Source organism: Onychostoma macrolepis, chromosome 07 (genome assembly GCF_012432095.1).
Source record: "Onychostoma macrolepis isolate SWU-2019 chromosome 07, ASM1243209v1, whole genome shotgun sequence".
NCBI lineage: Eukaryota > Metazoa > Chordata > Actinopteri > Cypriniformes > Cyprinidae > Onychostoma > Onychostoma macrolepis.
The window spans coordinates 31565668-31591202 of NC_081161.1; the positions used below are offsets into that span (position 1 = coordinate 31565668).

General features: G+C 38.9%; 4 protein-coding genes across 5 annotated transcripts; 1 reads left to right on the forward strand and 3 right to left on the reverse strand.

The window, feature by feature from the left end:
• Positions 1 to 997: 997 nt before the first annotated feature.
• On the reverse strand, positions 998 to 6789 carry LOC131543749 (trichohyalin). The gene is made up of 3 exons (XM_058781491.1): positions 6451 to 6789; positions 4523 to 5044; positions 998 to 1837 (listed from the first exon to the last, which is right to left on the reverse strand). The coding sequence occupies exons 1-3, from the start codon at positions 6671 to 6673 to the stop codon at positions 1458 to 1460; spliced, it is 1125 nt and encodes a 374-aa protein (XP_058637474.1). The 5' UTR covers positions 6674 to 6789; the 3' UTR covers positions 998 to 1457.
• A 346-nt stretch (positions 6790 to 7135) lies between these two features.
• gfod2 (glucose-fructose oxidoreductase domain containing 2) lies at positions 7136 to 12423 on the reverse strand. Of its 2 annotated transcripts, XM_058781492.1 has the most exons (4): positions 12150 to 12423; positions 10967 to 11294; positions 10475 to 10653; positions 7140 to 9065 (listed from the first exon to the last, which is right to left on the reverse strand). In XM_058781492.1, the coding sequence occupies exons 2-4, from the start codon at positions 11217 to 11219 to the stop codon at positions 8394 to 8396; spliced, it is 1104 nt and encodes a 367-aa protein (XP_058637475.1). In that variant the 5' UTR covers positions 11220 to 11294; positions 12150 to 12423; the 3' UTR covers positions 7140 to 8393. The 2 variants fall into 2 exon arrangements, with proteins under 2 accessions (XP_058637476.1, XP_058637475.1); XM_058781493.1 differs by lacking the exon at positions 12150 to 12423 and having other exon boundaries at positions 7136 to 9065; positions 10967 to 11219.
• A 929-nt stretch (positions 12424 to 13352) lies between these two features.
• Positions 13353 to 15182, forward strand: thap11 (THAP domain containing 11). Its single transcript, XM_058781490.1, has one exon. The coding sequence runs from the start codon at positions 13499 to 13501 to the stop codon at positions 14690 to 14692; it is 1194 nt and encodes a 397-aa protein (XP_058637473.1). The 5' UTR covers positions 13353 to 13498; the 3' UTR covers positions 14693 to 15182.
• A 342-nt stretch (positions 15183 to 15524) lies between these two features.
• Positions 15525 to 24298, reverse strand: cog4 (component of oligomeric golgi complex 4). Its single transcript, XM_058781489.1, has 19 exons — positions 24106 to 24298; positions 23819 to 23901; positions 23561 to 23675; positions 23295 to 23469; positions 22065 to 22258; positions 21852 to 21957; positions 21605 to 21762; positions 21413 to 21471; positions 21201 to 21334; positions 20791 to 20909; positions 20370 to 20536; positions 20014 to 20191; positions 19570 to 19632; positions 19194 to 19310; positions 16881 to 16973; positions 16608 to 16691; positions 16134 to 16235; positions 15912 to 16040; positions 15525 to 15801 (listed from the first exon to the last, which is right to left on the reverse strand). The coding sequence occupies exons 1-19, from the start codon at positions 24238 to 24240 to the stop codon at positions 15667 to 15669; spliced, it is 2346 nt and encodes a 781-aa protein (XP_058637472.1). The 5' UTR covers positions 24241 to 24298; the 3' UTR covers positions 15525 to 15666.
• Between the last annotated feature and the right edge of the window lie 1237 nt (positions 24299 to 25535).

Sequence of the window (25535 nt, forward strand, 5' to 3'; positions counted from 1 at the left end):
TGCCCCATAATGGGCAAGCATGGTACTTTCCATTGGGCAGCACCAATGAACTAGAATGAAATAGTGAACTTTGGGTGACTTCCAAGAATATGTCAAAGATGGCACAAACAAGTATGACGAATGGCCATAAACACACCTGCATCTAGGGAGAGAGGATGAGACTAAGGTTAAACTGGAAAATGGTTCAAACGATTAGAAAGTAAACCAAGAGGAGTATGAATTCATTGTAGCAAATCTAATGGGGTAAGACCAATCAGAGGCCGAGATGTCATTTTCTGGTTTAAAAAAAGACTGATAAGAACAAGGTATAAATATGGCTGCCCGGACAGACAAAGACTCAGATGCAGCGGCTGTCATCTCGGCTTTGTTGCTGTGTTCAATAAAGTCTTATTTTGGCATCTGGAACTGTTTCTTGAGCTTTATTTACAACTTTGAGAAGACCATCGTTTGTTCCACAACAACACCATGCCAGCTTATGTGGCCATTTTCATGATGAGAAAATTTTATGGTAAAACTATATCGGCTATAGGTCTATTTTGCTTTTAAAAAAACTGAGTGAAAAAGCTCTCACAGGGTTAATAATAATAATCTAATAAAACATGGCTATCAAGAAGGATATATTGGTGGATCTTCTCCTAATTAAATGAGTCATCCTGGAATGGCCAATTTGGCAATGGGTATAGAAAATCTGTTCTCATCGGTTTGAAAACTGGTAACTTCTTGATACTAAACTGAGAATTTTTTTTTTTTAAATTTGGAGGTTCACATTTTTCTCCAAATTGTCAAATGTACAAAACAGGGTTATGACAGTATACAAATATGAGTAAAAGTCCTGTTAGTTCCTTTAAATTTCTCTTCACAATACATATTAACGCTGCAACCATCTTACCAACCTTTATGGTAACCAATACTGTCGACTCCAAAAATAAAATAAAACAGTGACACAGTGCGATAGGTTATCAACTCTAGGGAAGGAAAAACACATATGGCACAAATGACTGAGAAAGGACATTTGCTGAAAGTTTTCTTTTTATTCCCAGTGCAGAAATGTACAAAATCACTTGAATACATTCACACACTGGTCAATTTTGGAACAAACTTTGGAACGAACATGAACTTTGTGTTAACACTCATATATATATATATATGTACAGCGTGAGTAGATTCAATGAAACTGATTTTCTAGATATCTGACATGAAAGGCCTTATCACGAATCTCTATTTTAACGGCAGGTAATCTATAATTCGCATGCATGTACGTGTTTGAAATCCTGTTAGGTTAAGGTAAACTTTCATTTAGCTAAACAAAATACAACATCCCTGGCATTTCCCCCACTCCCACAACCCCATCCCCCCCAATCCAAATCAATCTTGTAAAAATAAAAAGGGTAAAGAAATAACTATTTCCATAAAAAGGAAATCCTTGTTTCCTTGTGAAACAGACATACTGAAGTATATCAACAATTGTAAAATCCAGAGGTCTGTCCCTGCGCATGAGAATTTTTCCAAGAGTCCAGTTCTTGTTTCTGCTTCTCCAGCTCCTCCTTTTCTTTCTGAATCTCCTCTCTCTCCTTCTGTAGCTCCTCTTTTTCTCTCTGGAGTTCATTCTTCTCCTTCTGGAGGTCTTCTTTTTCCTTCCGCAATCTTGCGTGTTCCTGCTCTTGTTCACATTTCTGGTTCTGAAGCACTCGGCGCTCAGCATCCATTTCACGGAACTGCTGCAGTAACTCCTTCTGCAGCTGTATGCTCCGCCCCTCTTCCTGCTGGACACGCCTCAACGCCTCTGTCAGCTCCCGTTCTCTTTCCAATATACGCACACCCTCAGACCACTTAGCACCTAAGCGACAAAAAAAAAAAAAAAAAAAAAAATTGTAAAAAATTAAAGCCTTTAATATAGGCATGGAAGCATAATCGAAGAACAACCACAAGGAGCTTTGTGCTTTGTTCTGATAAGAAACAAATTCACAGCTCTCAGATTCTGTCCACTTTATCACAAAATTCAAACAATAAATGCAATTTTGATGCTCTTAAATGTGTCATGACAAAAAAATTCCACAGCAGTGTGAGTCATCAATTCCAGTTTAATAAATGAAGCATTAAATAAACATGGCTGAACATAAGAAGATACGTGGAAAGACTAAAATGTATCATGTGTCATGTAATTACTCAATTAGCATGGGAACACAATAGGCTTGTTTGAGATGAGCAAAATCTGCGCAGAACCGATCACCGGTGATCACCGCGAGATGCATGTCGGTTAGAAAAGTGTCAGAGTTACGTCCGCCTTGCTCTGATGTCATGCTGACGTGTGCCAAAAAACTCTCGGGATGGCGAGGCGGCTGTGTCGGATTGAGCAGTTGCTCTCCACCGACTGCGCTGATCAAAAGCATGATGGGAAACTGACTGACGACACAGCTTAATGCTCATTGGTTCAGACAACCGTGATGCTGCTTTCTCTTCTAAAATGTTTTATTTTTTTAATCTGATTTCATGCCATTATGCATTTAAATTGTGCATGAATATTCCCAAACACTATAGTGCGATCTCTGTGTGAGATGTGATTGTTGTCATATTTTCTATAAAAATCTAAAATACATGTTTGAATTAAAATAAAAATGGAGGATAAATATGCCTTTCGTATGGAATTAAATAGCAAGCACTTTGAGTGTCTTGTTCATCATATTTATATTCATATAAAAGCAACAGAACTGAAATTATATCATGTTTATCAGCAGCACAGCATATGAGTGAGAATAACGCAATATCTGCCTTTGATCTCGTTCAGCTTCGAGAGCTCAGAACTGTCCGTCTTGACTGCGCTTATTTCACTCCTCTCCTCACTGCAGCCGCCTACTCTCGCCTACATTTCAGGCGAGGCGAGGCGCATCTCAAACAAGCCTATTAAAAAACAGCGTGCGATCATGTCACTTAAAGGGGTCATTCAAAATTCACTTTTACATGTTGTTTCAACATAAATGAGTGTTGGCAATGTGTGTACACAATCCACCCAGTTTTTTTTTTTTAAATCCTGATAAATGACAACCCTTTTCTCAAATCAAGCCGATCTCAGATTCTTGGCTGTGTGACGTAACACGTACCCGGGTCGCTCCCACAATTGACACTGGCGCTTTATCTTAGACCTGCCCTGAGTGAGCAGTAGACAGTCCGCCATTGTTTTGATGCCAGAGCAGGGGTAGACAAAAAAAAAAAAAAAAAAAGCTCCTAAGCGATTGAAGTGTTTTGTTGTTGGACATAATGAATATAGCAGTTGTCATTTACTCTCGACATCTGAGCCGCTGACGATGCAGTGGATTACGTTTGTTTTTGAAGGGAATGCACCTCCGATCTACCTAAACATGTCTATGTTCACGCGAATCATTCGTGATCCAGCTTCACTTACAGAAGAAGTGCAAATCGCCTTTCCTAATAATGTGCTAGTTAGCAATTTTCACGATGAATGCGGCTTAAGTTAAGAGTCTCTCAGAGAACTGCGTGTCACCACCCCACAGAAGAGAGGAGCGGGGTGAGCAGAGCTCTTTAGCATTTAAAGGGACATGCAATTAAATGGCTTGCTGTGAACAGAGCTGTTTTTGACAAGGTAAAAAGGGTGTTATTTTACACTACCATTGAGAAATTTTAACCAAAGTATGTTACAGACTGTTCATTAAGACCCTAAAGAATCATATCAACTTGTGGAAAAATGGGCATCCGATGACCCCTTTAATTTTGCATCTAACTCCGGAGTTATCTCGTGTTCATAGTTCATTGGTTAGCTACAAAAAAATGGGGAGCTTATTTACTGTTAATTATATATGCATGTTTGAATGTACGTACTTTGAATATATCTACCTTATGGGCAACTGAGTTGTATACAAACATTTTAGTTTCATTTCAGTTCAGTGAGATTCATATTTTAAAATAAAAAGCAGTTGAACATACTGGGCTCTGTTGTCAATTTTAACCTCTAATATTGTGATAATGTACCAAATCATAGGGTTCCCTGTATAGTTCACAGCATTAACAAGAAAAGATTTTCCCCTTAAGAAAACCAAACTATTGGTAGTAATTGGTATTCATTCTGTATAATCGGCTATTGGTATTGGTGGAGAAATTTAGAACCAGTGCATCCCTAGTTATTAGTATCATAGTGTTATTAATATTTTGACTGTTTTTATATAACAAAGAAAACTATAAAGTTTTAGTATTTTTGTGCATTTATATGAATTTGTTTTTACAATGCATGTATAATGTCTGTATAGTTTTCATAAGCCTACTTTAGTGCATCATGTTAAACTACCGTTAAATGAAAACCAATTTTTTTTTCCTGGCCAATAACTAAAATGAAATAAGTTTAATTTTTTTATATATTTTATTTCAGTTAATTTCTTTTAAGTTTAAGTTCTAGTTAACTATAATAACAACAATATATAATACTACAATAACTATAAAAGCAATGGCTCAACATCCTTTTCACACAAAATGTAAAACAAGAACATTGAGAAGAGGTAAAAGCAAACTATACCTGAATATCTGTCTAGGCTGGTACTGCAAGGTGTACGGACATCGCGCTTTGGCGACACAATGTGTGATCTAGTTGGGGTCCCACTTGCTAATGTGGGAGAGGAGGCAAGGCGGCTTGGATCTTCAGATTTGCGTTTGTTAGGCCGCTTTTGTGGGTGATCCTCGAGTTGTGCAAACTCATTGGGATGCTTATGCTGTAGATGTCTGATAAGGTTACTTGTGCTACTCCGGTGCTGGATCTTCTCCATGCAGAGCAAGCACAGAGCTCGCGGCTCCTGGCCAAGCTTTCGATAGTGCACCCACACGGAGCTCCACTTGCGAGTATTAGCTGGGTTGTCATCCTCTTGTATCTCTTTCCCATCCCCTTCATCAACAGGCCCCTCACCTTCCTCCTCAGCCACCTCCGCTTCAGTTGTCCCTTCCCCTGCCGCAGCACGGAGGATCCCTTTGATGGCTCCATCCATTTCACCATCTTCACCCACGGACTCCACCTCTACCTGCTGCTCATCCATCAATACTGTAACTTGATAGAGAAAAAAAAGGGAGGATAAAATTAAAATGCATCGAATATACATGGCTAAAAGAACTTTAACTGAACCTGTGACACTCTCTTTAAAATGCTGGTTCCTTGTGTTTTAAGAGTGCATAAGGACAGACTGAATTACAGACAATAAACCACACAAAATAACATTCGTAATAACCTGCATTTCAATTAACATGTATTACTAAAAGACAATGAGATGGTAAAAAATAAAAGTTATGCCAAGCTAAAGGTAAACAAAAAAATAAAACAAATGAGGGAATAGGTGCACATTCAACAGAAGATGCTAAATGAATAACGCTTTGTTTAAAAATACAAATTGGCCTTTTGAGATACACAATAATAAATTCATGAAGCGGCCTTTCGCTAGATGACGACAGAACAGAGTGTTGCTAAGCAACAAAAGCAATGATTGGACATGGAAGCTGAGCACTACTGACATGATCAACAGGTGCTGCACGTTATAGCCATTTATTTTCCTCTCTTTCTATTTCTATACGTGTTATAACGTTGGTAATATTAAAACAGGCATAGCAACAAATAATCTTAGCTTTAACCAATGACCCGCTAGTTTTAGAATTTTTGAAAAATCGCGCCCATCCGGGGATGTGACAGATGGTGCATCACGTGACAATTTCGGATCAAATACAGTTCGATACAATTCAGATTTTCGAAAACCACAGACATTATGTACAATTCACTAATCATAGATCGTTCGTATGTAATATACGATTTGATACTTCATACAGAACAGGGTCGTTTTGGTTGAAGGTTTTCTGTCCAGTTTATTGTGGACAGGAGGGGGCGGGGAGGCTCTTTCAGTCAGAGCACCGTATATTGCTGATCCAAATCAGCGACACGATTCAAAAGATTCATTCGTTTGACTGAACGAGTCGAATCGAATCGACTCCAGTCGGGGAAATTCGTTTGAGATCTTAACAAATGCGCAAAATTAGCCTTCTATAAATAGGCGACGCAATAGACAATTGTTTGAAGAAAACAACATGGCGTCGTTGCGACATCCACCCAAAATCCCGGCCTAAGCGAAACTCCCGTCACTTTGACTAAAGACTCTGTAAAATGAACCCGTTCTTACTGAGGAGTCGATACTGAATCTCACAGTCACAACGAGCGCTGTTTTGAACGATAAAGCGCCTTTGTATTGGCTCTGGACTTACATGTGGTGAGTTATAAGCACGTGCATAGCAGGCCAAAATGGAGGGGAAAACATCACAAATCAAAGAAAAAATATATACGGTGTCATTTCTAAGATCCATTACCAGCCGGCTGTCTAATAGACGTATCGGTGTACACATCGGGACACTGTACGTGATCGGTAAACACTTACAATACAATACAATACAATACAATACTTGAACCTTTCATACCTTCCACACAACCACTGTCGTTGCGTTTGGATACCGCATCTGTCGCGGGCTTCCTTTTGTCCAACGAGGAAAAATCAGAGGGGTGTTTCGTTCGTAAATGGCGAAGCATGTTTGTCGTGTGACCAAAATACAAAACCGTCTTCATACAGAGAAGACACAACACTCTTCTGTCATCTTCAGCTTGGAAAAATGACCAGACTATACTTCGCTTTCGTGCCGCCATTTTCGAACAAGTCGACTTTGAATACTGACTGTCTGATCGCCGTATTCTAGAGAGGGGAACCTTCTTTGCGTTCAATTCTCGCGCATGCGTATTGGTTCTGATGCTTTGATCAACCAGTCACTGAGAAAAAATGTGAGGGAGACACAATACTTTATCGTTTTGTTTTGTATATGTAGCATTCAACATGTCTTTTGTCTTTAAGTTGGGTGTACCCTTTCGTCTACAATGTTAAATTGTAGGCTATGTCTGTTTTGAGTTATTGTCTTGAGGCTAGTGTCATTGTTAACACTGTGTTGCCTGTTTTAATTGTAATAGTAATAATAATATTAATTTACTGTTTACTGAATTGTCTGTGACTTAACTAATCAAGGCTGTAGTGTTTATAGTAAACATAGAACTGTATATAAATACTAAGTTCATAAGAAAGTTTTGGTTTATTTAGAATTAAAATATTTTTGTTTTGAAGTTTATTGAATCTCAAGTACAAAACATTGAATTAAACTGTACATGTATAAGCTTCACATATATTCAGAATCCTCTTAGTTTTGCAAAGCATTATAATAAAATATTTTTTCTGTGCTTTCCCGTGATGCAGGATTCCCAATGTAAAAGCTGTAGTATAGAACAGAGCCGTGGAGAACAGCTCTAAGACAGAACATGTACTAGTATGTAAATCTCGCGAGAATTTCAAACGAGGGTTACCATCTAGACACGACCCTTTAGCGCCCCCTTTAGAATACCAGCAGATATTCATGTCAAAGCCACATCTAAAAAGGACAAAACAAGGTAAATATTAGTTGTTCTTCAGTAGGGATTTAAAAATATTTAATTAAGTTAATATTTATTTTTAAACTCATAACAAAGAATAAAAACACCATCCACACATTAACCCATCACTCTCTCTTAAACAGTGCAGAGACAAATTCAGCAATAAAAAATATAATTCAAGAAACTTTGTGCAGCTTAGTAGAACCGTTAATATGTCCAATGCACTGGACATCAGGCAACAAGTCACAACAGGTATATTACAGTAAGTGATATCTAGTGTCCAGCATAAGTTTATCAGTGCTGTAAAGCTTTCTCTCACACATATATACAGGAAAAAATACTCTTGTGCAGAGCACAAGCTTATCTTCACTACTCAAATAAAATATAAAAACTTAAGAGGCTCACATTTAAACCCCGTGACTTAAATTTAAACTCAAAAGATCACATAAAAATAGGAAAAGCACAGAAATAGTTTTTCACAGCTAAGCTTTGTACATCTTTTTTTGTTACAGTAAATAAACAACAAAACAACCCTGAAACCACAATTCCTATCCAGTGATGCATTTCCAGTGTTTTGCATAAGCATAAGCAACCCAACTTAAAAGTTTCAGATAGTATGCATACACTTTGTTAAATTATCTATATCAGTGGTTTCCAACCACGTTCCTGGAGACCCTCCAATGCTGCATGTTTTCCATGTCTCCTTAATCAAACACACCTGATTCAGATCATCAGCTCATTAGTACAGACTCCAAGACCTGAAATAGGTGTGTCAGACAGAGGAGAGATGCAAAATATGCAGCTTTGGGGGGCCTTCAGGAACGTGGTTGGGAACCGCTTATCTATATGTTTAAAATGAAAGCATGGTTGTTTTTATTATAAAAGAAAGTTAATGATGTTAATAGGCTCGGTCTTGAGATAGCACATGTAGAATGTAACAGTGTGTGTAGTGTTAGTTTGGCAGGGTTCTGTGGTTGTGGTTCGGGTCAACATCCTGAATCTTGACCTCCACTGACTCCCACTCTCCAGTGCGATTTGACCGTTTGATAGCATCTACAATCGTCTGTACATACAGCCCATCCTCGAAGGAGGCTGCCATGGAAACAGGATGTCGCACCCAAGAGCGCCTGTCCTCTTGTGCCTGAAACGAAAGTCTGAGCTGAGTCACCATGCCGTTCAGTCCCCTGACAGATGGCCCTACAGCTTCTCCACCATCGCTCAAAAGAAGCTCTTCTTCTTGCATGCTGGCCCGTTGGCCGTACAGCTCTGTTCCTCGAGCAACGAGTCGTCCCGATGACCCCACAAGCATGATCTCATGCACATCTGTGCCAGGTAGATTGAAGTTTAATGTCACGCTGCAAACCATGCCTCCATTCATCAGCAGCTGAAAGCAAGCGTAGTCATCTGCGGTCACAGAACGAATCCCTCCTGCCGGGCCACCTTGACGTACGAAAGTCCGGAGCATTCCATGCACTCGCACAGCTCGACATCCCGTGAGGTGGCTCAGAAGGTCAATGATGCAGGAGCCAACTGTGTGCAGGCCACCTCCCCCCATGAGCTCCTCCCATGCCCATCCATATGATTGGCTGAGCAGCGAGCCTCCATAAACACGTGCTTCACATACCTTTGAAAAGGAGAGAAAAAAAGTTTAGTGAATGGGTTCATATTTTGACCAGTCTAAGTTATGTAATAACGTAACGTATACATTTAGTCATTTACATGTAGTCATTTAGCAGACGCTTTTATCCAAAGCGACTAACAAATGAGGACAATGGAAGCAATCAAAATCAACAAAAGAGTGATGATATGCAAGTGATAACAAGTCTCAGTTAGCTTAACGCAGTACATGTAGCAAAGTTTTTTTTTTTAATTACATAAATAAAAAGAAAACCGATAGAACAGAAAAAGAATAGATCAAGCTAGTGCTAGAGGCCTTTTTTGCTTTTGTTAATTATATAATAAATAAAAAGTAAACAGATAGAATACAAAAAGATTAGAAAAGCTAGTGTTGGTTTGTTTTTGTTTTTTTAAGAAAACAAGCAGTAAATGAATAGAGTGCAAGTCTAAACATATGCCCTAATAAAGAGAAGTTAAGATGTTTAGTATTTTAAGAATGGCTTACATTAGTATTATTATACACTATTTTAACTAAATCCAACAAAAACAAATCTAAATAGTTGACTTTATATAAAATGTTAAAAGATTGTTTAATGTTTTGCAAGTAGTATTGCCAAAGCTGTTTATTTGGTCAAAAACACAGTGAAAATCTAACTAATTAAATATTATGATACTAATAAATATAATTTTAATATATTTTAATCATTTAGTAGATGTTTGTATCCAATACTGGATATAAGAAGACAATTTTATCTACTATTTTTAAATATAGTTTATTACTCCAGTCTTCAGTGTCACATGATCCATCAGAAATAATTCTAATGTGCTGATTTGGTGATCTAGAAACATTTCTTATTATCAATGTTTGAAAGTTTCAAATTTTTTTGTAGAAAAACCATGATATTTTGTTTTTTTAGGATTCTTCGAATAGAAAGTTCAGAGGAACAGCATTTATTGGTATTATATTTAATCTTAACATTTTTGTCATTATATAAATATCATTATATACACTACCGTTCAAAAGATTGGAATAATTAGGGCTTTTTGATTTTTTTTGAAAGACGTCTCATGATTACCAAGGCTGCGTTTATTTGATCAAAACCAATAAAAAGGGTAACATTGTGAAAGATTATTCAAATTTAAAATAATTTGATTCATTTCAATATATTTTTAAATGTAATTTATTGCTGTGAAGGCAAAGCTGAATTTTCAGCAGCCATTATTCTAGTCTACAGAGTTACACGATCACGAGTCCCAAGATTTTTATTTCAAATAAATTGTTAAAAATCAGCATATAAGTTTAAGTTTAATAATTTATAGCATCTTTGATGAATAAAAGTATTAATTTCTTCTTACTGACCCCTACTTTTTAACTGAATGTATACACCTTTTTTTTTTTGGGTGAAATTCCAATACCTGCAAGTTCCCACAATAACCCTCTCCTAGCAGGCGTTTCATCTGGACAAATGCAGGCAAGAAGCGCAAGGAATTTCCCATGATACTCATAAGCTGTGGATAATATCTTGCCGCTGTCACCATCTTACAGGCATCAGTCAATGTAGCTGCCTGCTCACTGATCACATTTTTACCTATACCTACAGAGAATGAGAAAAGAGAAGAAAATGATTATACAATGACAATCAAAACTGCAAATGCTGTTTGCCTAACAAGTTTCTGCTTGAAGCAAGTGCTTTATCAGCATAATCTCAACTGTGCTGAGGGGTTCACTGTGATCTAAGAATGCGACATTTGATCAGCAGGAAAAAAAAGCCCACTGTGGCTTGTGCCAAGCTGTAAAGTAAACAGTAGCACAGTAAACACTCTAGCTGAGTCCAGGAAGGAACCCAACCCAATCCCCTGAGACGGCATGGACAATCAAGATAAGAAGCAAAAGAAAATAAGTCTCACCTAGAGCTTTTACCGCAATCTGGCGTGTGTGTGGAGGAGGTGTCAATATGCAGACAAGATGGACTTCTGGATGTAACAGCACATCATCTGTCTTGTTGGTGGAAAAGGGAATGTCCAACTCGCTGGCTAATGACTCCGCTTCCTCTTGCGTATGGCCCCAAACAGCCTGAACAGGGAAGCCTTCCTTTTGGAGCAACGGCACTAAGGCACGTACCGTCTGCCCGGTTCCAAATACACCCACGCCCGGCAACATTATTATAACTTACAAGCAAGTCTGTGTCTCATTCCACACTGCTAATGTAATCTTTTTTTAAAACAGATGCTCGGCCTGTGAAGAGAGAGAAACATCAAAGTTCACTGACACTGACATTTGTACAGGGATGCAAATTAATCTCACAGTGTATGTAGTTGCAAGCATGTCGACACCAAGCTCCAAGTTAAAATTAACCTCAGGGCCACTTCAGGCTATCACGATCAATACACAATAGAGATAAAGCGCTGTATGACCCCACTGTTATCAGTGGCTCGAGTGACAGCTGTCAGATACAAGCCTAGGCGTTGCTGACCTACCAGTTGGCTTGCAATTTAATTTACATCCCAAAGGCTGTGCACCTGCCCAGCAAAGGCAAATGAGAAGCATGTTTGTATTTCCTCTGTGTACTAAACACAAGGTAGTTCCTAGTAGGGCTAGTCTTGATTTGCAAACATCTATTTCTACAAGTAAATACATAGAGAAAACGGTAGGACCATCACGAACAAAGAACTGATAAGGAAGAGTGAACTTGACGAATTATGTTGTTTTTTTATAAAGAAACGTAAACTATATAAATTTGGTGACCCATCCTGGAGGCACACTAATATTAGCATCACTTCCTCGCGCTAACCTGCGGATGTAGAGCGGATAGGGTAACCCTTGGTTTAAAAGTTTAACTTTTAAAGACATTTCTTGTGTTTTATTTTACTTAAAAACGATATAAATAATCAAACTTGATACTTTCAAAGTAAACATTCCTCGTAGCAGATACATAACGTTGTAGCTTAGCCGAAACCGGTCCATTTCAACCGCACAAAGTCACAAATAACTTACACATCCATTCGAGCTCGTGTCAAATCAGTGGCTTTTGGCTTGGTTATTAGTTCATGTTTCAACGGCTCTGTTAGTTCCATACGGGTTGTTACTTACCACAAAACAAAGCCCTGGGATGCGATGGCGCCGGTGCTGTGGAGAATGATGATGGCCAGAGGATGGTGGACACCTCCCTCTCTTTCTGCTCCACTTTAGTCAGGGCTCTGCTCTCATGTCATCTCAACAGCAGGAGGAAAAACAGGACAAACCCGTCACGCCTCCCACCCTCTCGACGTATGGGGCATTCTTCGGCCGTCTTGAAATCACGTTATACTGTTTCATGTGTACCTTCACAGTGCCGCTGCTCCTGCGCTTACTGCTCATTGCTGTGTGGGATGATTTCTAAAGCGAGACGTTTCGATCATGTGCGCCTGCGCGAAACCGTCGGTTTATCTGCCACGCCCATATCATTGAACTGAAACAGTTTGGCACATTCCATGAATTCAGTCTTGGTAAATAGGTCCCAGCAAAAAACATTATTTGTACCCATTCTAGAAAGTTATACAATTACACAAATCAGAATTTAAACCGTATTTAGACTTTCTAATATTTTGGCAATACGGCTACAAATTAAAAAAAAAAAAAAGAGAGAAAATGGAAAAATAAAATAGTTAATATGACCATTTGTTGAAAAATGTACTCCTCTCTGAGAAAACATTCTAGGGATAGTTCATCCAAAATTGGAAATTTTGTCTTCATTTACTCACCCTGTAAGTTGTTCCGACCTTGTGCGTTTCTTTCTTCTGTTGAACACAATTTGAAAAATGTTTTGAAACAAACAGTTGTCAGTAGCCACTGACTTGCATATTATGGAGGAAAAAAACAACATTATGCCAGGAACTGTTTGGTTACCAACATTCTTCAGTTCTTTTGTGTTCAACAGAAGAAAGAAACTTCTGTTGAGGGTGAGTAAATGATGACAATTTAACTTTTAGGAGAACTAATTTCATTAGGTGAAAAAGACTTCTTTATCATAGGTTCAAAGGCATATTTACGTAGTGTTCTGAGCGTATCATGAAGATAAGTGACCTAGACTGACCTTTGAGTAGATGCTTTGGACTCTCTATCTCTTTTTATATGCTGCAAGCATAGGCTACATCATAAATACACTCTAAAAAAATTAAAAACTATTATATCTTTTTTTGTAGGCTGTCTATTCTCAGTTGCTCATGCTGCTACTGTGATGTAATGCCTAGGGCAGATTTCCTAAAAAAGGCACATTCTTTGACATTTTTTGGTTTATTTTAATTTAATATCACAGATGCTGTCTGTATTCAAGTATCACTGTATTGTCCAAACAGTTAACTAGACATTATAAAGTTTAACACACTCTAACCAGTGATGTAAAGGCTAAAGGAAACAGTGTGTCATTATAACGCTGTTATTTATTTATTTATTTTGTTAGTATGTTTTACGTATTCCTATATATTTGTTTTATATGTTCTGTTTTTAATGTTTCCATTTCGTTCGGTATTAATGGCATACCATTCAAAGCACGCTCTCACATTGATTTACAAAGGATGAAACTAGTCCAATTTTTAGCACTCAAACCTAATTTCAAAACCGTCTACTTTTATTTACACATCGTGCACGTTAAAAGCACTGTTGCAACACTCCTGGCTTTGCATTGCGAAGTCCTCCAAAGGCGCACATCTGCGCAGACGCGAGTCTGCTTTCGACCAGCATTTGAAACCAAAACAGGAAGTCGTAAGTATTGTGGGACGTGTAGTTCCGCTCGTAGGCCGCTGGTCTGGATAACAGCAGACGAAGGAACCAAACAAAACAAAATTAGGGAAACTTCCAAGGGACTGCAGAAATACTGGTGCATCTTTTACACAATCATGCCCGGCTTCACGTGCTGCGTGCCCGGATGCTACAATAACTCGCACCGGGATCGCGATCTGCGGTTCTACACCTTTCCGAAGGACCCCACTCAGCGAGAGATATGGCTGAAGAACATTTCGCGGGCCGGGGTGAGCGGCTGCTTCAGCACTTTCCAGCCCACCACCGGACACCGGGTCTGCAGCGTCCACTTCCCCGGCGGCAGGAAAACCTACACCATTCGCGTCCCGACGCTTTTCCCTCTGCGCGGGGTGAACGAGAGGAAGAGCAGGCGCGGCAGGAGCAGGAAGGTCTCCGCGGTCGTGCCCATCATCAGCAACGTCGTTTCCACCGCTAACGAGTCCGCGCCCGTGGAGGAAGAGGGGGACACCGAGAACACCACCGTGGTGCAGATAGGCCAGAACGGCCAGTACATCGCGCCCGTGGACCTCACCGCTTCAGGGGACGGCTCCTGCCTCGCGGCGGTGGTCTCGGGATCAGACGGAAACCTGACCGGAGGCAGCGCGTCTTGCCCCGTGGCCGATCTCGCGCTGTGCGGGGTGGACCACTCGTACTCGCTCACCACCGGCACAACGTCCGCTGAACTGCTGAGGAAGCTGAACGAGCAGCGGGACATCATCGCGCTGATGGAGATCAAAATGAAGGAGATGAAGAACACCATCCGACAGCTGCGGGTCAACGAGGCACGGCTGCAGGAGGAGCTGCGGGAGCGGGACCGTCTGATCTCCGCCAACACCATCATTAAGAGGAAACTCTGACGAACGACGCACAGAAACGACGGACTAAAGACGCAAAGGACAGTCTGTGTTCGGTGCTTCTGTAAGACACGGCGACGACAATTAAGTATCATCGTAGTTCTCATTTAAACTTCCTCCAGGACTCAGAAGTGGTAGATAGGCTGTGTGTGTGTTAGAGCGCAGATACATGAGTTCAACTTGTATGCTCGAGCTGTCCGGCACAGCGCTACACGGGGACTGAGCAGACTGGTCCTTCTCATTTTATATTTAATGATGATACACGTTTGTGCTGTTTGTGTGTTGAAGGCAGCAGAGCCAAGATCTGTCTACTGCCACACTTCATAACCATGTTACATGCACACAGAGACTGCTTTGTAAGTGTGTAAATAACTGCTTATTATTTGGGTTTCTTTCTTTGTTTTTAATATCTCAGTGCATCAGATCAGAGCTTCTGGTCCAGATGAACCGATTCTTTACATGCAGGTTAACACAGTTAGAAAAGATGATTGGTTTGAAGTAAACTGCTTTTGAACTATAATTTGTGGGACTGTTTTTGTGGTATTGCATTTAAACAAATTATTTAGTTTGAATTCTTGACCACACAAGTTCTGAATATGTTGTGCACTATAAAAGCTGTTTCTTTTCTATTTAAAGCCTTGTGGCATCACATTTATTCCAGGAAATTTCATTTTAATTGGCTTCAGTAAAGCATCTTTGAATTAACCAACCTTTCCAGTATTTAGCAGAAATGTGGGCAGAAGATATTGCACTTTAATTGTATGAAGGGCTTATTTAAGCAAGTGTGAGATTCAAAATAGCTGAAGGACTGTTTGATTCACAATGTTGGCCAGTAATACATTTATTACATATGTAAAAAAAAAAAAAAAAAAGGAATATACAAATGTTCAGAGATAATGCACCTCCATTCAAGTAACCCAAAACACCATTTCTATGCATAAAAGCCTCAAGTGGAAAGTATTTTTTGTTTACTTCTGTTAGAGTCGTAATCTTTTAATGTCCTCGCTGCGGAAATCTACCCTTAGAGCCAAGACTTGCCGAACCTCTGCAGGGGTCAGACGCCAAGTCAAAGGCCCAGAGTTGGGTCCCCAATAATCCAGGATCTCAGACACCTAAAGGAAGAAAAACACAATCAAACAAAATTCAAAACGACACTGTTCTTATACTCATGGACCAGTTTTCAGTGATTAACATTTTAGATGGCAGTCAAAAAGCCACATACTCTCTCTAAGTTGAGAATAGTTGCCATCTGTGTGAGTCGGGCAAACTTATCCCGGATGGTCCAGGAGGTGACTGAGGAGAGGTAGGCAACCAAAGCACGCAGCTCCTTATCAAACTGTAATCCACCAAGCTGCAAACCAGAATGGAGAGGACAGTTAGAATGCCTGTCACTTTAAAGAAAATGTGTGCCTGTTCATTTGTGAAGGGAAGTTTTACAGCTCACCCTGCTGAAGGTGCATTTGAACACAGTCTTCTCCATCTCCATGGCTATGAGGCTGGTCATTAGGCTAGTCAGAGTATCATAGATGACTGGTGACAGGCCCACCTACAGAGAGGCATCTTTAGAATGGGTTTGTGTGAGCATGTGAGACCCTGGCCTGGCCACAAAACCAGTCAAAAATCATTAGTATATTAAGTAAAGATCATATTCCATGAAGACATTTTGTAAATTTACTACTGTAAATATATCAAAACGTAGTTTTTGATTAGTAATATGCATTGCTAAGAATTAATTTGGACAACTTTAAAGGCGATTTTCTCAATATTTTTATTATACGATCCTAACAAACCATACATCAATGGAAAGCTTATTTATTAAGCTTTCAGATGAAGTATACGTCTCAATTTCGAAAAATTGACACAAGACTGGTTTTGTGGTCCAGGGTCACATATGTAAAGTGGATGAAAATGAATATACCTTAAACTCAGCCATGAGCTGCTCCAACTGGACAATGAGTTGCTGAACCCAAGGATCATTGGCTTCATACTCACTGAACTCTTCCTAAAAACAAAACACACAAAACGCATGGCCTAACTTATCCTCAAAAAGATTCATAAGATAAGGAATATAACATCATAATTGTTCTTAGTATTTCTGTTTCTATCATTGTCAACTTAAGTGCAGACTGTTTTATTTCCAGTGTTTATCAGTAGTAGTAGTAATAGATATTGAAATGTTATCATATCATACCTCTTCAATATTGTGTGAGACAGACAGGAAACTGCTGATCCAGGGTTTTACTTGTGGCCTGATAGAGGTGTTATTAAGCTCCTGTAGACCCTCCTGTACATAAACCATTAATACAAACAATTTTAACCATCTACAAACAGATGACATACACAGACATTCAACAGTTTGGGGCAAATATATATATATATATATATATATATACAGTGAGGAAAATAAGTATTTGAACACCCTGCTATTTTGCAAGTTCTCCCACTTAGAAATCATGGAGGGGTCTGAAATTGTCATCGTAGGTGCATGTCCACTGTGAGAGACATAATCTAAAAAAAATAAAAATCCAGAAATCACAATGTATGATTTTTTAACTATTTATTTGTATGATACAGCTGCAAATAAGTATTTGAACACCTGTCTATCAGCTAGAATTCTGACCCTCAAAGACCTGTTAGTCTGCCTTTAAAATGTCCACCTCCACTCCATTTATTATCCTAAATTAGATGCACCTGTTTGAGGTCGTTAGCTGCATAAAGACACCTGTCCACCCCATACAATCAGTAAGAATCCAACTACTAACATGGCCAAGACCAAAGAGCTGTCCAAAGACACTAGAGACAAAATTGTACACCTCCACAAGGCTGGAAAGGGCTACGGGGAAATTGCCAAGCAGCTTGGTGAAAAAAGGTCCACTGTTGGAGCAATCATTAGAAAATGGAACAAGCTAAACATGACTGTTAATCTCCCTCAGACTGGGGCTCCATGCAAGATCTCACCTCGTGGGGTCTCAATGATCCTAAGAAAGGTGAGAAATCAGCCCAGAACTACACGGGAGGAGCTGGTCAATGACCTGAAAAGAGCTGGGACCACCGTTTCCAAGGTTACTGTTGGTAATACACCAAGAGGTCATGGTTTGAAATCATGCATGGCACGGAAGGTTCCCCTGCTTAAACCAGCACATGTCCAGGCCCGACTTAAGTTTGCCAATGACCATTTGGATGATCCAGAGGAGTCATGGGAGAAAGTCATGTGGTCAGATGAGACCAAAATAGAACTTTTTGGTCATAATTCCACTAAACGTGTTTGGAGGACGAAGAATGATGAGTACCATCCCAAGAACACCATCCCTACTGTGAAGCATGGGGTGGTAGCATCATGCTTTGGGGTGTTTTTCTGCACATGGGACAGGGCGACTGCACTGTATTAAGGAGAGGATGACCGGGGCCATGTATTGCGAGATTTTGGGGAACAACCTCCTTCCCTCAGTTAGAGCATTGAAGATGGGTCGAGGCTGGGTCTTCCAACATGACAATGACCAAGCACACAGCCAGGATAACCAAGGAGTGGCTCTGTAAGAAGCATATCAAGGTTCTGGCATGGCCTAGCCAGTCTCCAGACCTAAACCCAATAGAGAATCTTTGAGGGAGCTCAAACTCCGTGTTTCTCAGCGACAGGCCAGAAACCTGACTGATCTAGAGAAGATCTGTGTGGAGGAGGCCAAAATCCCTCCTGCAGTGTGTGCAAACCTGGTGAAAAACTACAGGAAACGTTTGACCTCTGTAATTGCAAACAAAGGCTACTGTACCAAATATTAACATTGATTTTCTCAGGTGTTCAAATACTTATTTGCAGCTGTATCATACAAATAAATAGTTAAAAATCATACATTGTGATTTCTGGATTTTTTTTTAGATTATGTCTCTCACAGTGGACATGCACCTACGATGACAATTTCAGACCCTCCATGATTTCTAAGTGGGAGAACTTGCAAAATAGCAGGGTGTTCAAATACTTATTTTCCTCACTGTATATATATATATATATATATATATAAAAAAAAAAAATTTTAAATTTAAAATAAATTAACTTTTATTCTGCAAGATGCATTAAATTGATCAAAAGTGACATTAAATACATTTATAATGTTACAAAAGATTATTAAATTATGCTGTTCTTTTAAACCTCATTTTCATCAAACAATCCTGATAAAAAAAATGTTCCACAATTTGCTAAAATATTAAGCAGCACAACTGTTTTCAACATTGATAATAGTAAGAAGTTGTTCTTGAGCACCAAATCAGCATGTTAGAATGGTTTCTGAAGGATCATATGACAATGAAAATATAGGAGTAATGGCTGCTGAAAGTTCAGCTTTACCATCCACAGGAATATATTAAATCGTTTAAATCTTTATACATATAAAAATAGAAAGCAGTTTTTAAGTGTAATATTTCACAATATTACTGTTTTTACCACATTTTCAATCAAATAAATGCAGCCCCAAACATTTGAATGGTAGTGTATTAACAGATTTTCACTGACCTGGAGGAGGTCCTTGAATTTGCTGGAGGTGTTGACCAAATCAGATAGACAGCTGTCAATCTTAGCCTTTGCATGATCTGAGCCTGCCCCCTGACTGAACAACTTGACACAATCACTCTAAGAGGTAAAGAAAGAGGAAACAATTCATCGTACCACAAAAAGTTACATTTTTTTGGACTGCTTTTATGATATGTTTGTGAGGCTTGTAAAGTTCTATTTGCATTAACTGCAAGGAAAAGATTTCAAAATTTCTCCTTTTATCTTCCATGGAAAAAAACCTCCTATATTTTGAGATGGCATGAGTGCGAGCAAAGCTGACTGAAAAAAAACAAAAAAAAACAAAAAAAAAAACAAATCAAAGTCTTATCACACAGACCTCTAAATTCTTTTTCAGGGTGCTGATATTTTCACTGCAGACCTCCACATTATTGAGAGCCACCTGAGAAACAAACAAACATATCATTATTATACTTAAATAATACAAGAGAGTGTGTGTTTAGCGATTACTAGGGTTACACTTTATTTTAAGGTGTCTTTGTTACAGTGTAATTATACATTTAAGTACTGAGAAATATTAATTAACTACATGTACTTACTATATGGTTAGGGTTAGAATTGGGTTTCGGCTTAGGGTTACTTGCATGTAATTATGCATATTTAATTATTATAATAGTAAGTACATGTAACGTTTAACAAGGTCACCTTAAAATAAAGTGTTACCAGAACTAGGTCCACGAAAACAAGTGAAAAGTGACATAATACATTTAGAATGCGTTTAAGTTTGTGTGTTGTGTGTGAGACAGAAAAACTTGATGCTGACCAAGTAGGCGCTCTTTGCCTGCTCCTGGCTCTCAATCCCAAGTGTTTGTGTGAGATTTGTTATCTTGCCATGCTGTAGGCTGCTCTGCATCAGACTGACGGCGCTGCTAACCCCACGCTGCAGGTCCTGCAGAGCACTGACTGGATATCCAGCTCGCAGCTTACATACTAACACCTCTCTGCAAACAGAGTGAGATGTAAAGGGTATAGCAAATGATAGATAGATATTCAACAACAACGGTTTCAAAAATCTGATGTAAATTTTTAAATCTTCAACCACCACTACAACATCTCTTCAAATGCACAACAGTAACAAAATACACTGAGGCTAATTAAATTCCAAATTTGTGCGTATACCTGAAGTCTGTCTCCAGAACACTGGTCGCATGATTGATCATAGCACACACGCAGTCAGAGCTGCTGCTGGTGAGGGCTCGGCTGATGCATTTCTTCACTATGTAGAACACATCATCCACCATGCTGGAGCTCAGCTGACCCACCTCAGCTGTGTCCATGGCAACTGCCTATAAAATCATATTCATCATCCAGTGAGGACATAGATTCTGCCTAAGAAATGTATCTGCAATTTAACAATGGCAAATGTAGGACAATGTAGGCAGGTACACTATAACGTTCAATAAAAGCATTTATTCCTTTTGCAAAAAAAAATCTTTCTGACTCCAAACTTTTGAATGGACACTACATGTGCCTGACAATAGCTCTGACATCTCTGATGTTGTGATAAGTGCACAAGTAATTGACTGTATATGTGTCCCACCTTGTTGACGGACTCTCTCATGTAATACTCCTCCATGGGAATGTAATAGCCAATCAGCTCCTGCATAGTGCGGCTCAGCTGGCAGTTCTTCAGTAACTGTTCTAAACTCTGCTGATGCTCTAGAAAACAAAACAAACATGAACAATGCCAGCAAGTAATACTGATGAGTATAAATTTACATAAATCAGAATATTCAACACATTTTGCTTACATCCAATTTGTATAGCCTAGCCCTAGTTAGTTACATACATTTCTTTTTAACAGGCAATGATGTGTTGCCTGAATGAGCATCATGTATTAATGAGAAGTAGCATTTGTGCTAACTTCTAGGCTACAGCTCATGACATGCACTTGCAGCAGATTTTTGTTTCAAAGAGTAGTTTCATATCCCATAAAAAGCTAGGTGTTACCTTGTATAACCGTTTCATCTGCCATTGCATCTGCAACCTCAAAGTCAGCCACTATACGGCGCCTCAAGAATCGAAAGTACAGCTCGGCTCTCGAGTTCATTAAGGTAACCTCACATAACACGGGATCCAGGTCTCTAGATTAAACATACGACAACAAATAAAACACCATGTATTCACAAGATACACAGATAAACAATTATAACAGACCGCACCTGGGTTCAATCTTTTCTGTAGTCATGCCCCTCATCATGCTGCTCTGGATAACCTGAAACTATTGCAAACCAAAAATAAAAAGTATACATCAAGTATATAACTATGCCAACGTACACTTCATTCATGGTGCAAACATTAAGTATAGTAAATAAACACACTAATACAGCATACAGTATTGACACTACACACACCTTATTGTTGTAATCTCTTTGTTGGATGAATTTGTCCACTATTTTCTGAGCCTGTTTATCACACTCTTTTTGAAGGTGTGCAAGGAGTGTGTGCAGTCGGCCTGGTCCGTAGTATGTTTCCACTATGGGCTGATGGGTTTCAACAATGCGTGCAATACCTGACAGATACAGACAAAGGCTGGTTGATCTCGATTTGTTTAAACATTATAAATACTGCTAAGTTAAACAGTGATGCATCTGCTCTTACCTTCAAGAAGCAGTGTGAGTGTGTCAGCAAAAATGACCGGTGCTCTGCGTTCGCCGAGATCAGAGCCAACAGCCAGGAGTAAGTTCTCCTCTGCCTTACTGGCCAACTGAAAGAAAAGTAAGCAAAAGTATATTAAAACCCAAGTAACTAAACAAAAGCATTCTCACCTGATTTCACTGATCATGTTAGGTGGACATAAAAACATGTTCCTACCTGACTGCAAAGGTATTGAGCAAAGCGTGCAAGTCCCTGCTCATGCAGTCCCAGTAAAGGAAGGATCTTGAAAAAGCGCTCCACTTGAGGCAAGTCGCCTGTGGAAACTGCCTCCTCCAGTCGCGTTGTGACAAGTGCCTTTAGATTGCGCTCTGCTTCCTGAAGCAATGCAAGGCTGGCTTCAACTGCACTGCCTGTATGTACAATATAAAGCATACAGATAAAACAATAAGTATTTCTTAAAGCTACTTAAAAAAAGTGCAGATTTTAAGTATCTGTGTGCATCAGTTCAAACAATATATACAACATATATTATTTCCACAAATCATCTTCTAACAATTTGCATAACACTGTTTGTAACACTGTTTACAGTTGCAGGGCAGCCACATTAATATACAATGTAAATGGTGCAGTGAAATTAATACTTTTATTCAGCAAAGATACATTAAACTGACCAAACGAGACAGTAAAGTCATTTATAATCATAACAAAGATTTCTATTTCAAATAAATGCTGTGAACATTCTATTCAAAGCATCCTGGGGGGAAAAATAAAATGTACCGTGGTTTCCTTAAAATATTAAACAGAAGAAATGTTTTCATGATTCATGTTGTTTTCATCACACTGATAAATTACATTTTAAAATAAATTAGAATAGAAAACAAGTATTTCAGACTGTAATATTTCACAATATTACTGTGTTTTTGATCAAATGAATGCAACCCAGCTGAGCATAAGAGGCGACAATTTCTGTTCGAAAACAAAAAAAAAAACGTACAGTCCACAAAATTTTGAATGGTATTATCTGTGTGTATATTACAGCAGCTTCAAAGATGACTTATTAAAGTCATAACTATCCACCAAGTAGCAAATAAAAAAAAAAAAATTGTTTAAGATGTCAGACTTTAATTGTTTAAGATGTCAGAATAATCATATCTTTTAATTTGCATCTACAAAGTTCCAAATAAAAAAAAATCTAATCAGATAAGCCCCTTTATTTGCCAAACATATTTAAATTCACTGTATTATCATGACATGAAACATGTTTATTAAAATAAAATCACTTTTTTGTTGAATTTTTTAGTAAAACTATCCCTATCATGCTACACATTTAATTTCTCACACCAAGCACCCTTGTCACAGATATACATATTTAAAAAAGACTCTAATATTACTGTTCAGTAGTTCCAGTGATAATTCTTGTTGCTAGAAAACCCCAAAAGGACTCACCCTCTCCACCCTGTTTGCTGAGCTCAATCACAGACTGGTCAAGGGAAAGATAGCGATGAATGTGGGCGGCAGCCTGCTCATAGTCCTGGTTACGCAAGGCTGTCTGAACACCATCTGTGCAGAACTTCAGATCTAGAATATCATCTGCCCTCTGAATTGCTTGGTACAGCCTTTTCTGAAACAGAACCAAGTGCAAAGTTTGAGTGAAAGCTGTCATACTGTCATTCTGATAGAGTGCGTATCATACGAATGTGTATGTTGGGCACCTTGGTGAGGTCCAGCTGTCTGACTTTGCTGCTGACGTTCTCTGCCAGGCTGCAGGTGAAGCTGATCATGCCAGACAGCTGCACAGCATCTCCCTCGATCAGCTGCAAGTTGGGTCTGAGGAACACACAAAAACACAATTTATTAGCACACTATATTCTGTTTTCTCAGTTCTACAGTGCACGTTCAGTGTTAAACACACACACACACACACACACACACACACACACACACACACACACACACACACACACACTCACCCCATCCTCTGCAAGGCGAGCATCTTTGTTTCTATGTTGCTCTGCTGTCCCATGAGACCGCCCAACTCCTTCTGCACTTCCGCCTGTCAGGGAGGTGCGTTTGTAAACAGTTCAAGTCATCAATGCATTGTCAACACTCACACAATTTCACAGTTCGAACACACGCTGATATTTTATACAGATATACAACCAATACCCAACACAGCTAACGAGCGTTTATCTACCCTTACTAGTAGTCCAGCTCATAGACACTAACGAACACTGTGTCTCCACTAATAAATATTCACCTCTTCGGCACATAGCTGCGCATACACTCTCTCCAGATCCTCCAGCTCTGTCAGACCCTCGATGGAGTCGGACTGCACGGCGGAGAGCCCCGTCGGACCACCGCGACGACGCGCAGGTGAACAGACTTCATCCATGACAGACCCACATCCACACAAACTGCGTCACTTCCGCTGACTCTAGCGCGTCACAGTATGCGACTTTACTCCCACCTAATGGTTGATTTTTTTTAAAAGGTTAAATGCCTCTCAAGCTGTGTGTAAAACATAATTCATAAATCATAATTCATGTTACATTTGTTACTCCACTTTTTTTAACTTATGGGAATCTTTAGGCCTACATTAGGCTATAATAAAGAATTTGGTATGCAGTGTGGTTATATAGGTTCATAGGACAACAGAATACAAAAATCACTATAACTTTTCTTTACCAGTGTACAGTGATGGAATTAGTTATTAATATCATGGCACTTGGCTATCTGTTGCATTGTACCGAATTACTATATTATACAGTGGTGGACAAAATTATTAGAACATTAGTATTTCATTTTCACCAGCTAAAAAATTGTTTTAAGTCAGTTATTTCTACCTTTTGCTGTAGTGTGTCAGTTAGAAATATCAGTTTACAAACATTCATTTTTCTATTAATTGTAATAATCCAGTGAGTTTTTTGTTTGCACAAGGAGTCTGACAACAGCCAGTGCTCCACACAGAGATCTGATCCAGTCTGTCTGGAATGACATGAAGAAACAGAACAAACTGAGACAGACTAAATCCAGAAGAACTGTGACAATGTCTTCAAGATGCTTCAAGAGACCTACCTGCAAAGCTACAGTACTGTTAAAGGTTTTAGGCACTTGTGTAAAAATGCTGTAAAATGTGGATGCTGTCAAAAATAATGTCATAAATAGATTTTCTTTAACAATTAACTTCTATTAACTAAATTAAATCAACATTTGGTGTGATAATTCTTTGCGTTTAAAGCAGCTTTTGCCCTGGTGCACTTGCGCTTAGTTTTTCAGGTTTGCAGGTAGGTTTCTCGAAGCATCTTGGAGACTTTGCCACAGTTCTTCTGGATTTAGTCTGTCTCAGTTTGTTCTGTTTCTTCATGTCATTGCAGACAGACTGGATGATGATCAGATCAGATCTCTGGCTGTTATCAGACTCCTTGTGCAAACAAAAAACTCACTGGATTATTACAGTTAATGGCAAAATGAATGTTTGTAAATGTAAACTGGTATTTCCTCCTGACACACTACAGCAAAAGATAGAAATAACTGACTTAAAACCAGAGGTGTAAAATACTTGAGTAATTTTACTTGATTACTGTACTTAAGTATTATTTTGGGGGATCTGTACTTTATTCAAGTACAATTTAAACTGACTACTTGTACTTTTACTTGATTTTTATTTTATCTTATGCACAATAAATA

What these genes read in the sequence shown, in the direction of transcription:
- gfod2 (XM_058781493.1), bottom strand. Translation starts at nt 11,219, where the DNA reads ATGTTGCCGGGCGTGGGTGTATTTGGAACCGGGCAGACGGTACGTGCC. An exon ending in GATTGCGGTAAAAGCTCTAG is followed by an intron (nt 10,654 to 10,966) that starts GTGAGACTTATT and finishes CATTCTCTGTAG; the next exon opens with GTATAGGTAAAAATGTGATC. An exon ending in GTTATTGTGGGAACTTGCAG is followed by an intron (nt 9,066 to 10,474) that starts GTATTGGAATTT and finishes TCCTTTTCAAAG; the next exon opens with GTATGTGAAGCACGTGTTTA.
- cog4 (XM_058781489.1), bottom strand. Translation starts at nt 24,240, where the DNA reads ATGGATGAAGTCTGTTCACCTGCGCGTCGTCGCGGTGGTCCGACGGGG. An exon ending in CTCGCCTTGCAGAGGATGGG is followed by an intron (nt 23,676 to 23,818) that starts GTGAGTGTGTGT and finishes TGTGTTCCTCAG; the next exon opens with ACCCAACTTGCAGCTGATCG. An exon ending in ACAGAAAAGATTGAACCCAG is followed by an intron (nt 21,335 to 21,412) that starts GTGCGGTCTGTT and finishes TGTTTAATCTAG; the next exon opens with AGACCTGGATCCCGTGTTAT.
- LOC131543749 (XM_058781491.1), bottom strand. Translation starts at nt 6,673, where the DNA reads ATGGCGGCACGAAAGCGAAGTATAGTCTGGTCATTTTTCCAAGCTGAA. An exon ending in CGACAGTGGTTGTGTGGAAG is followed by an intron (nt 5,045 to 6,450) that starts GTATGAAAGGTT and finishes TTCTCTATCAAG; the next exon opens with TTACAGTATTGATGGATGAG. An exon ending in CAGCCTAGACAGATATTCAG is followed by an intron (nt 1,838 to 4,522) that starts GTATAGTTTGCT and finishes TTTGTCGCTTAG; the next exon opens with GTGCTAAGTGGTCTGAGGGT.
- thap11 (XM_058781490.1), top strand. Translation starts at nt 13,499, where the DNA reads ATGTTTTACGTATTCCTATATATTTGTTTTATATGTTCTGTTTTTAAT.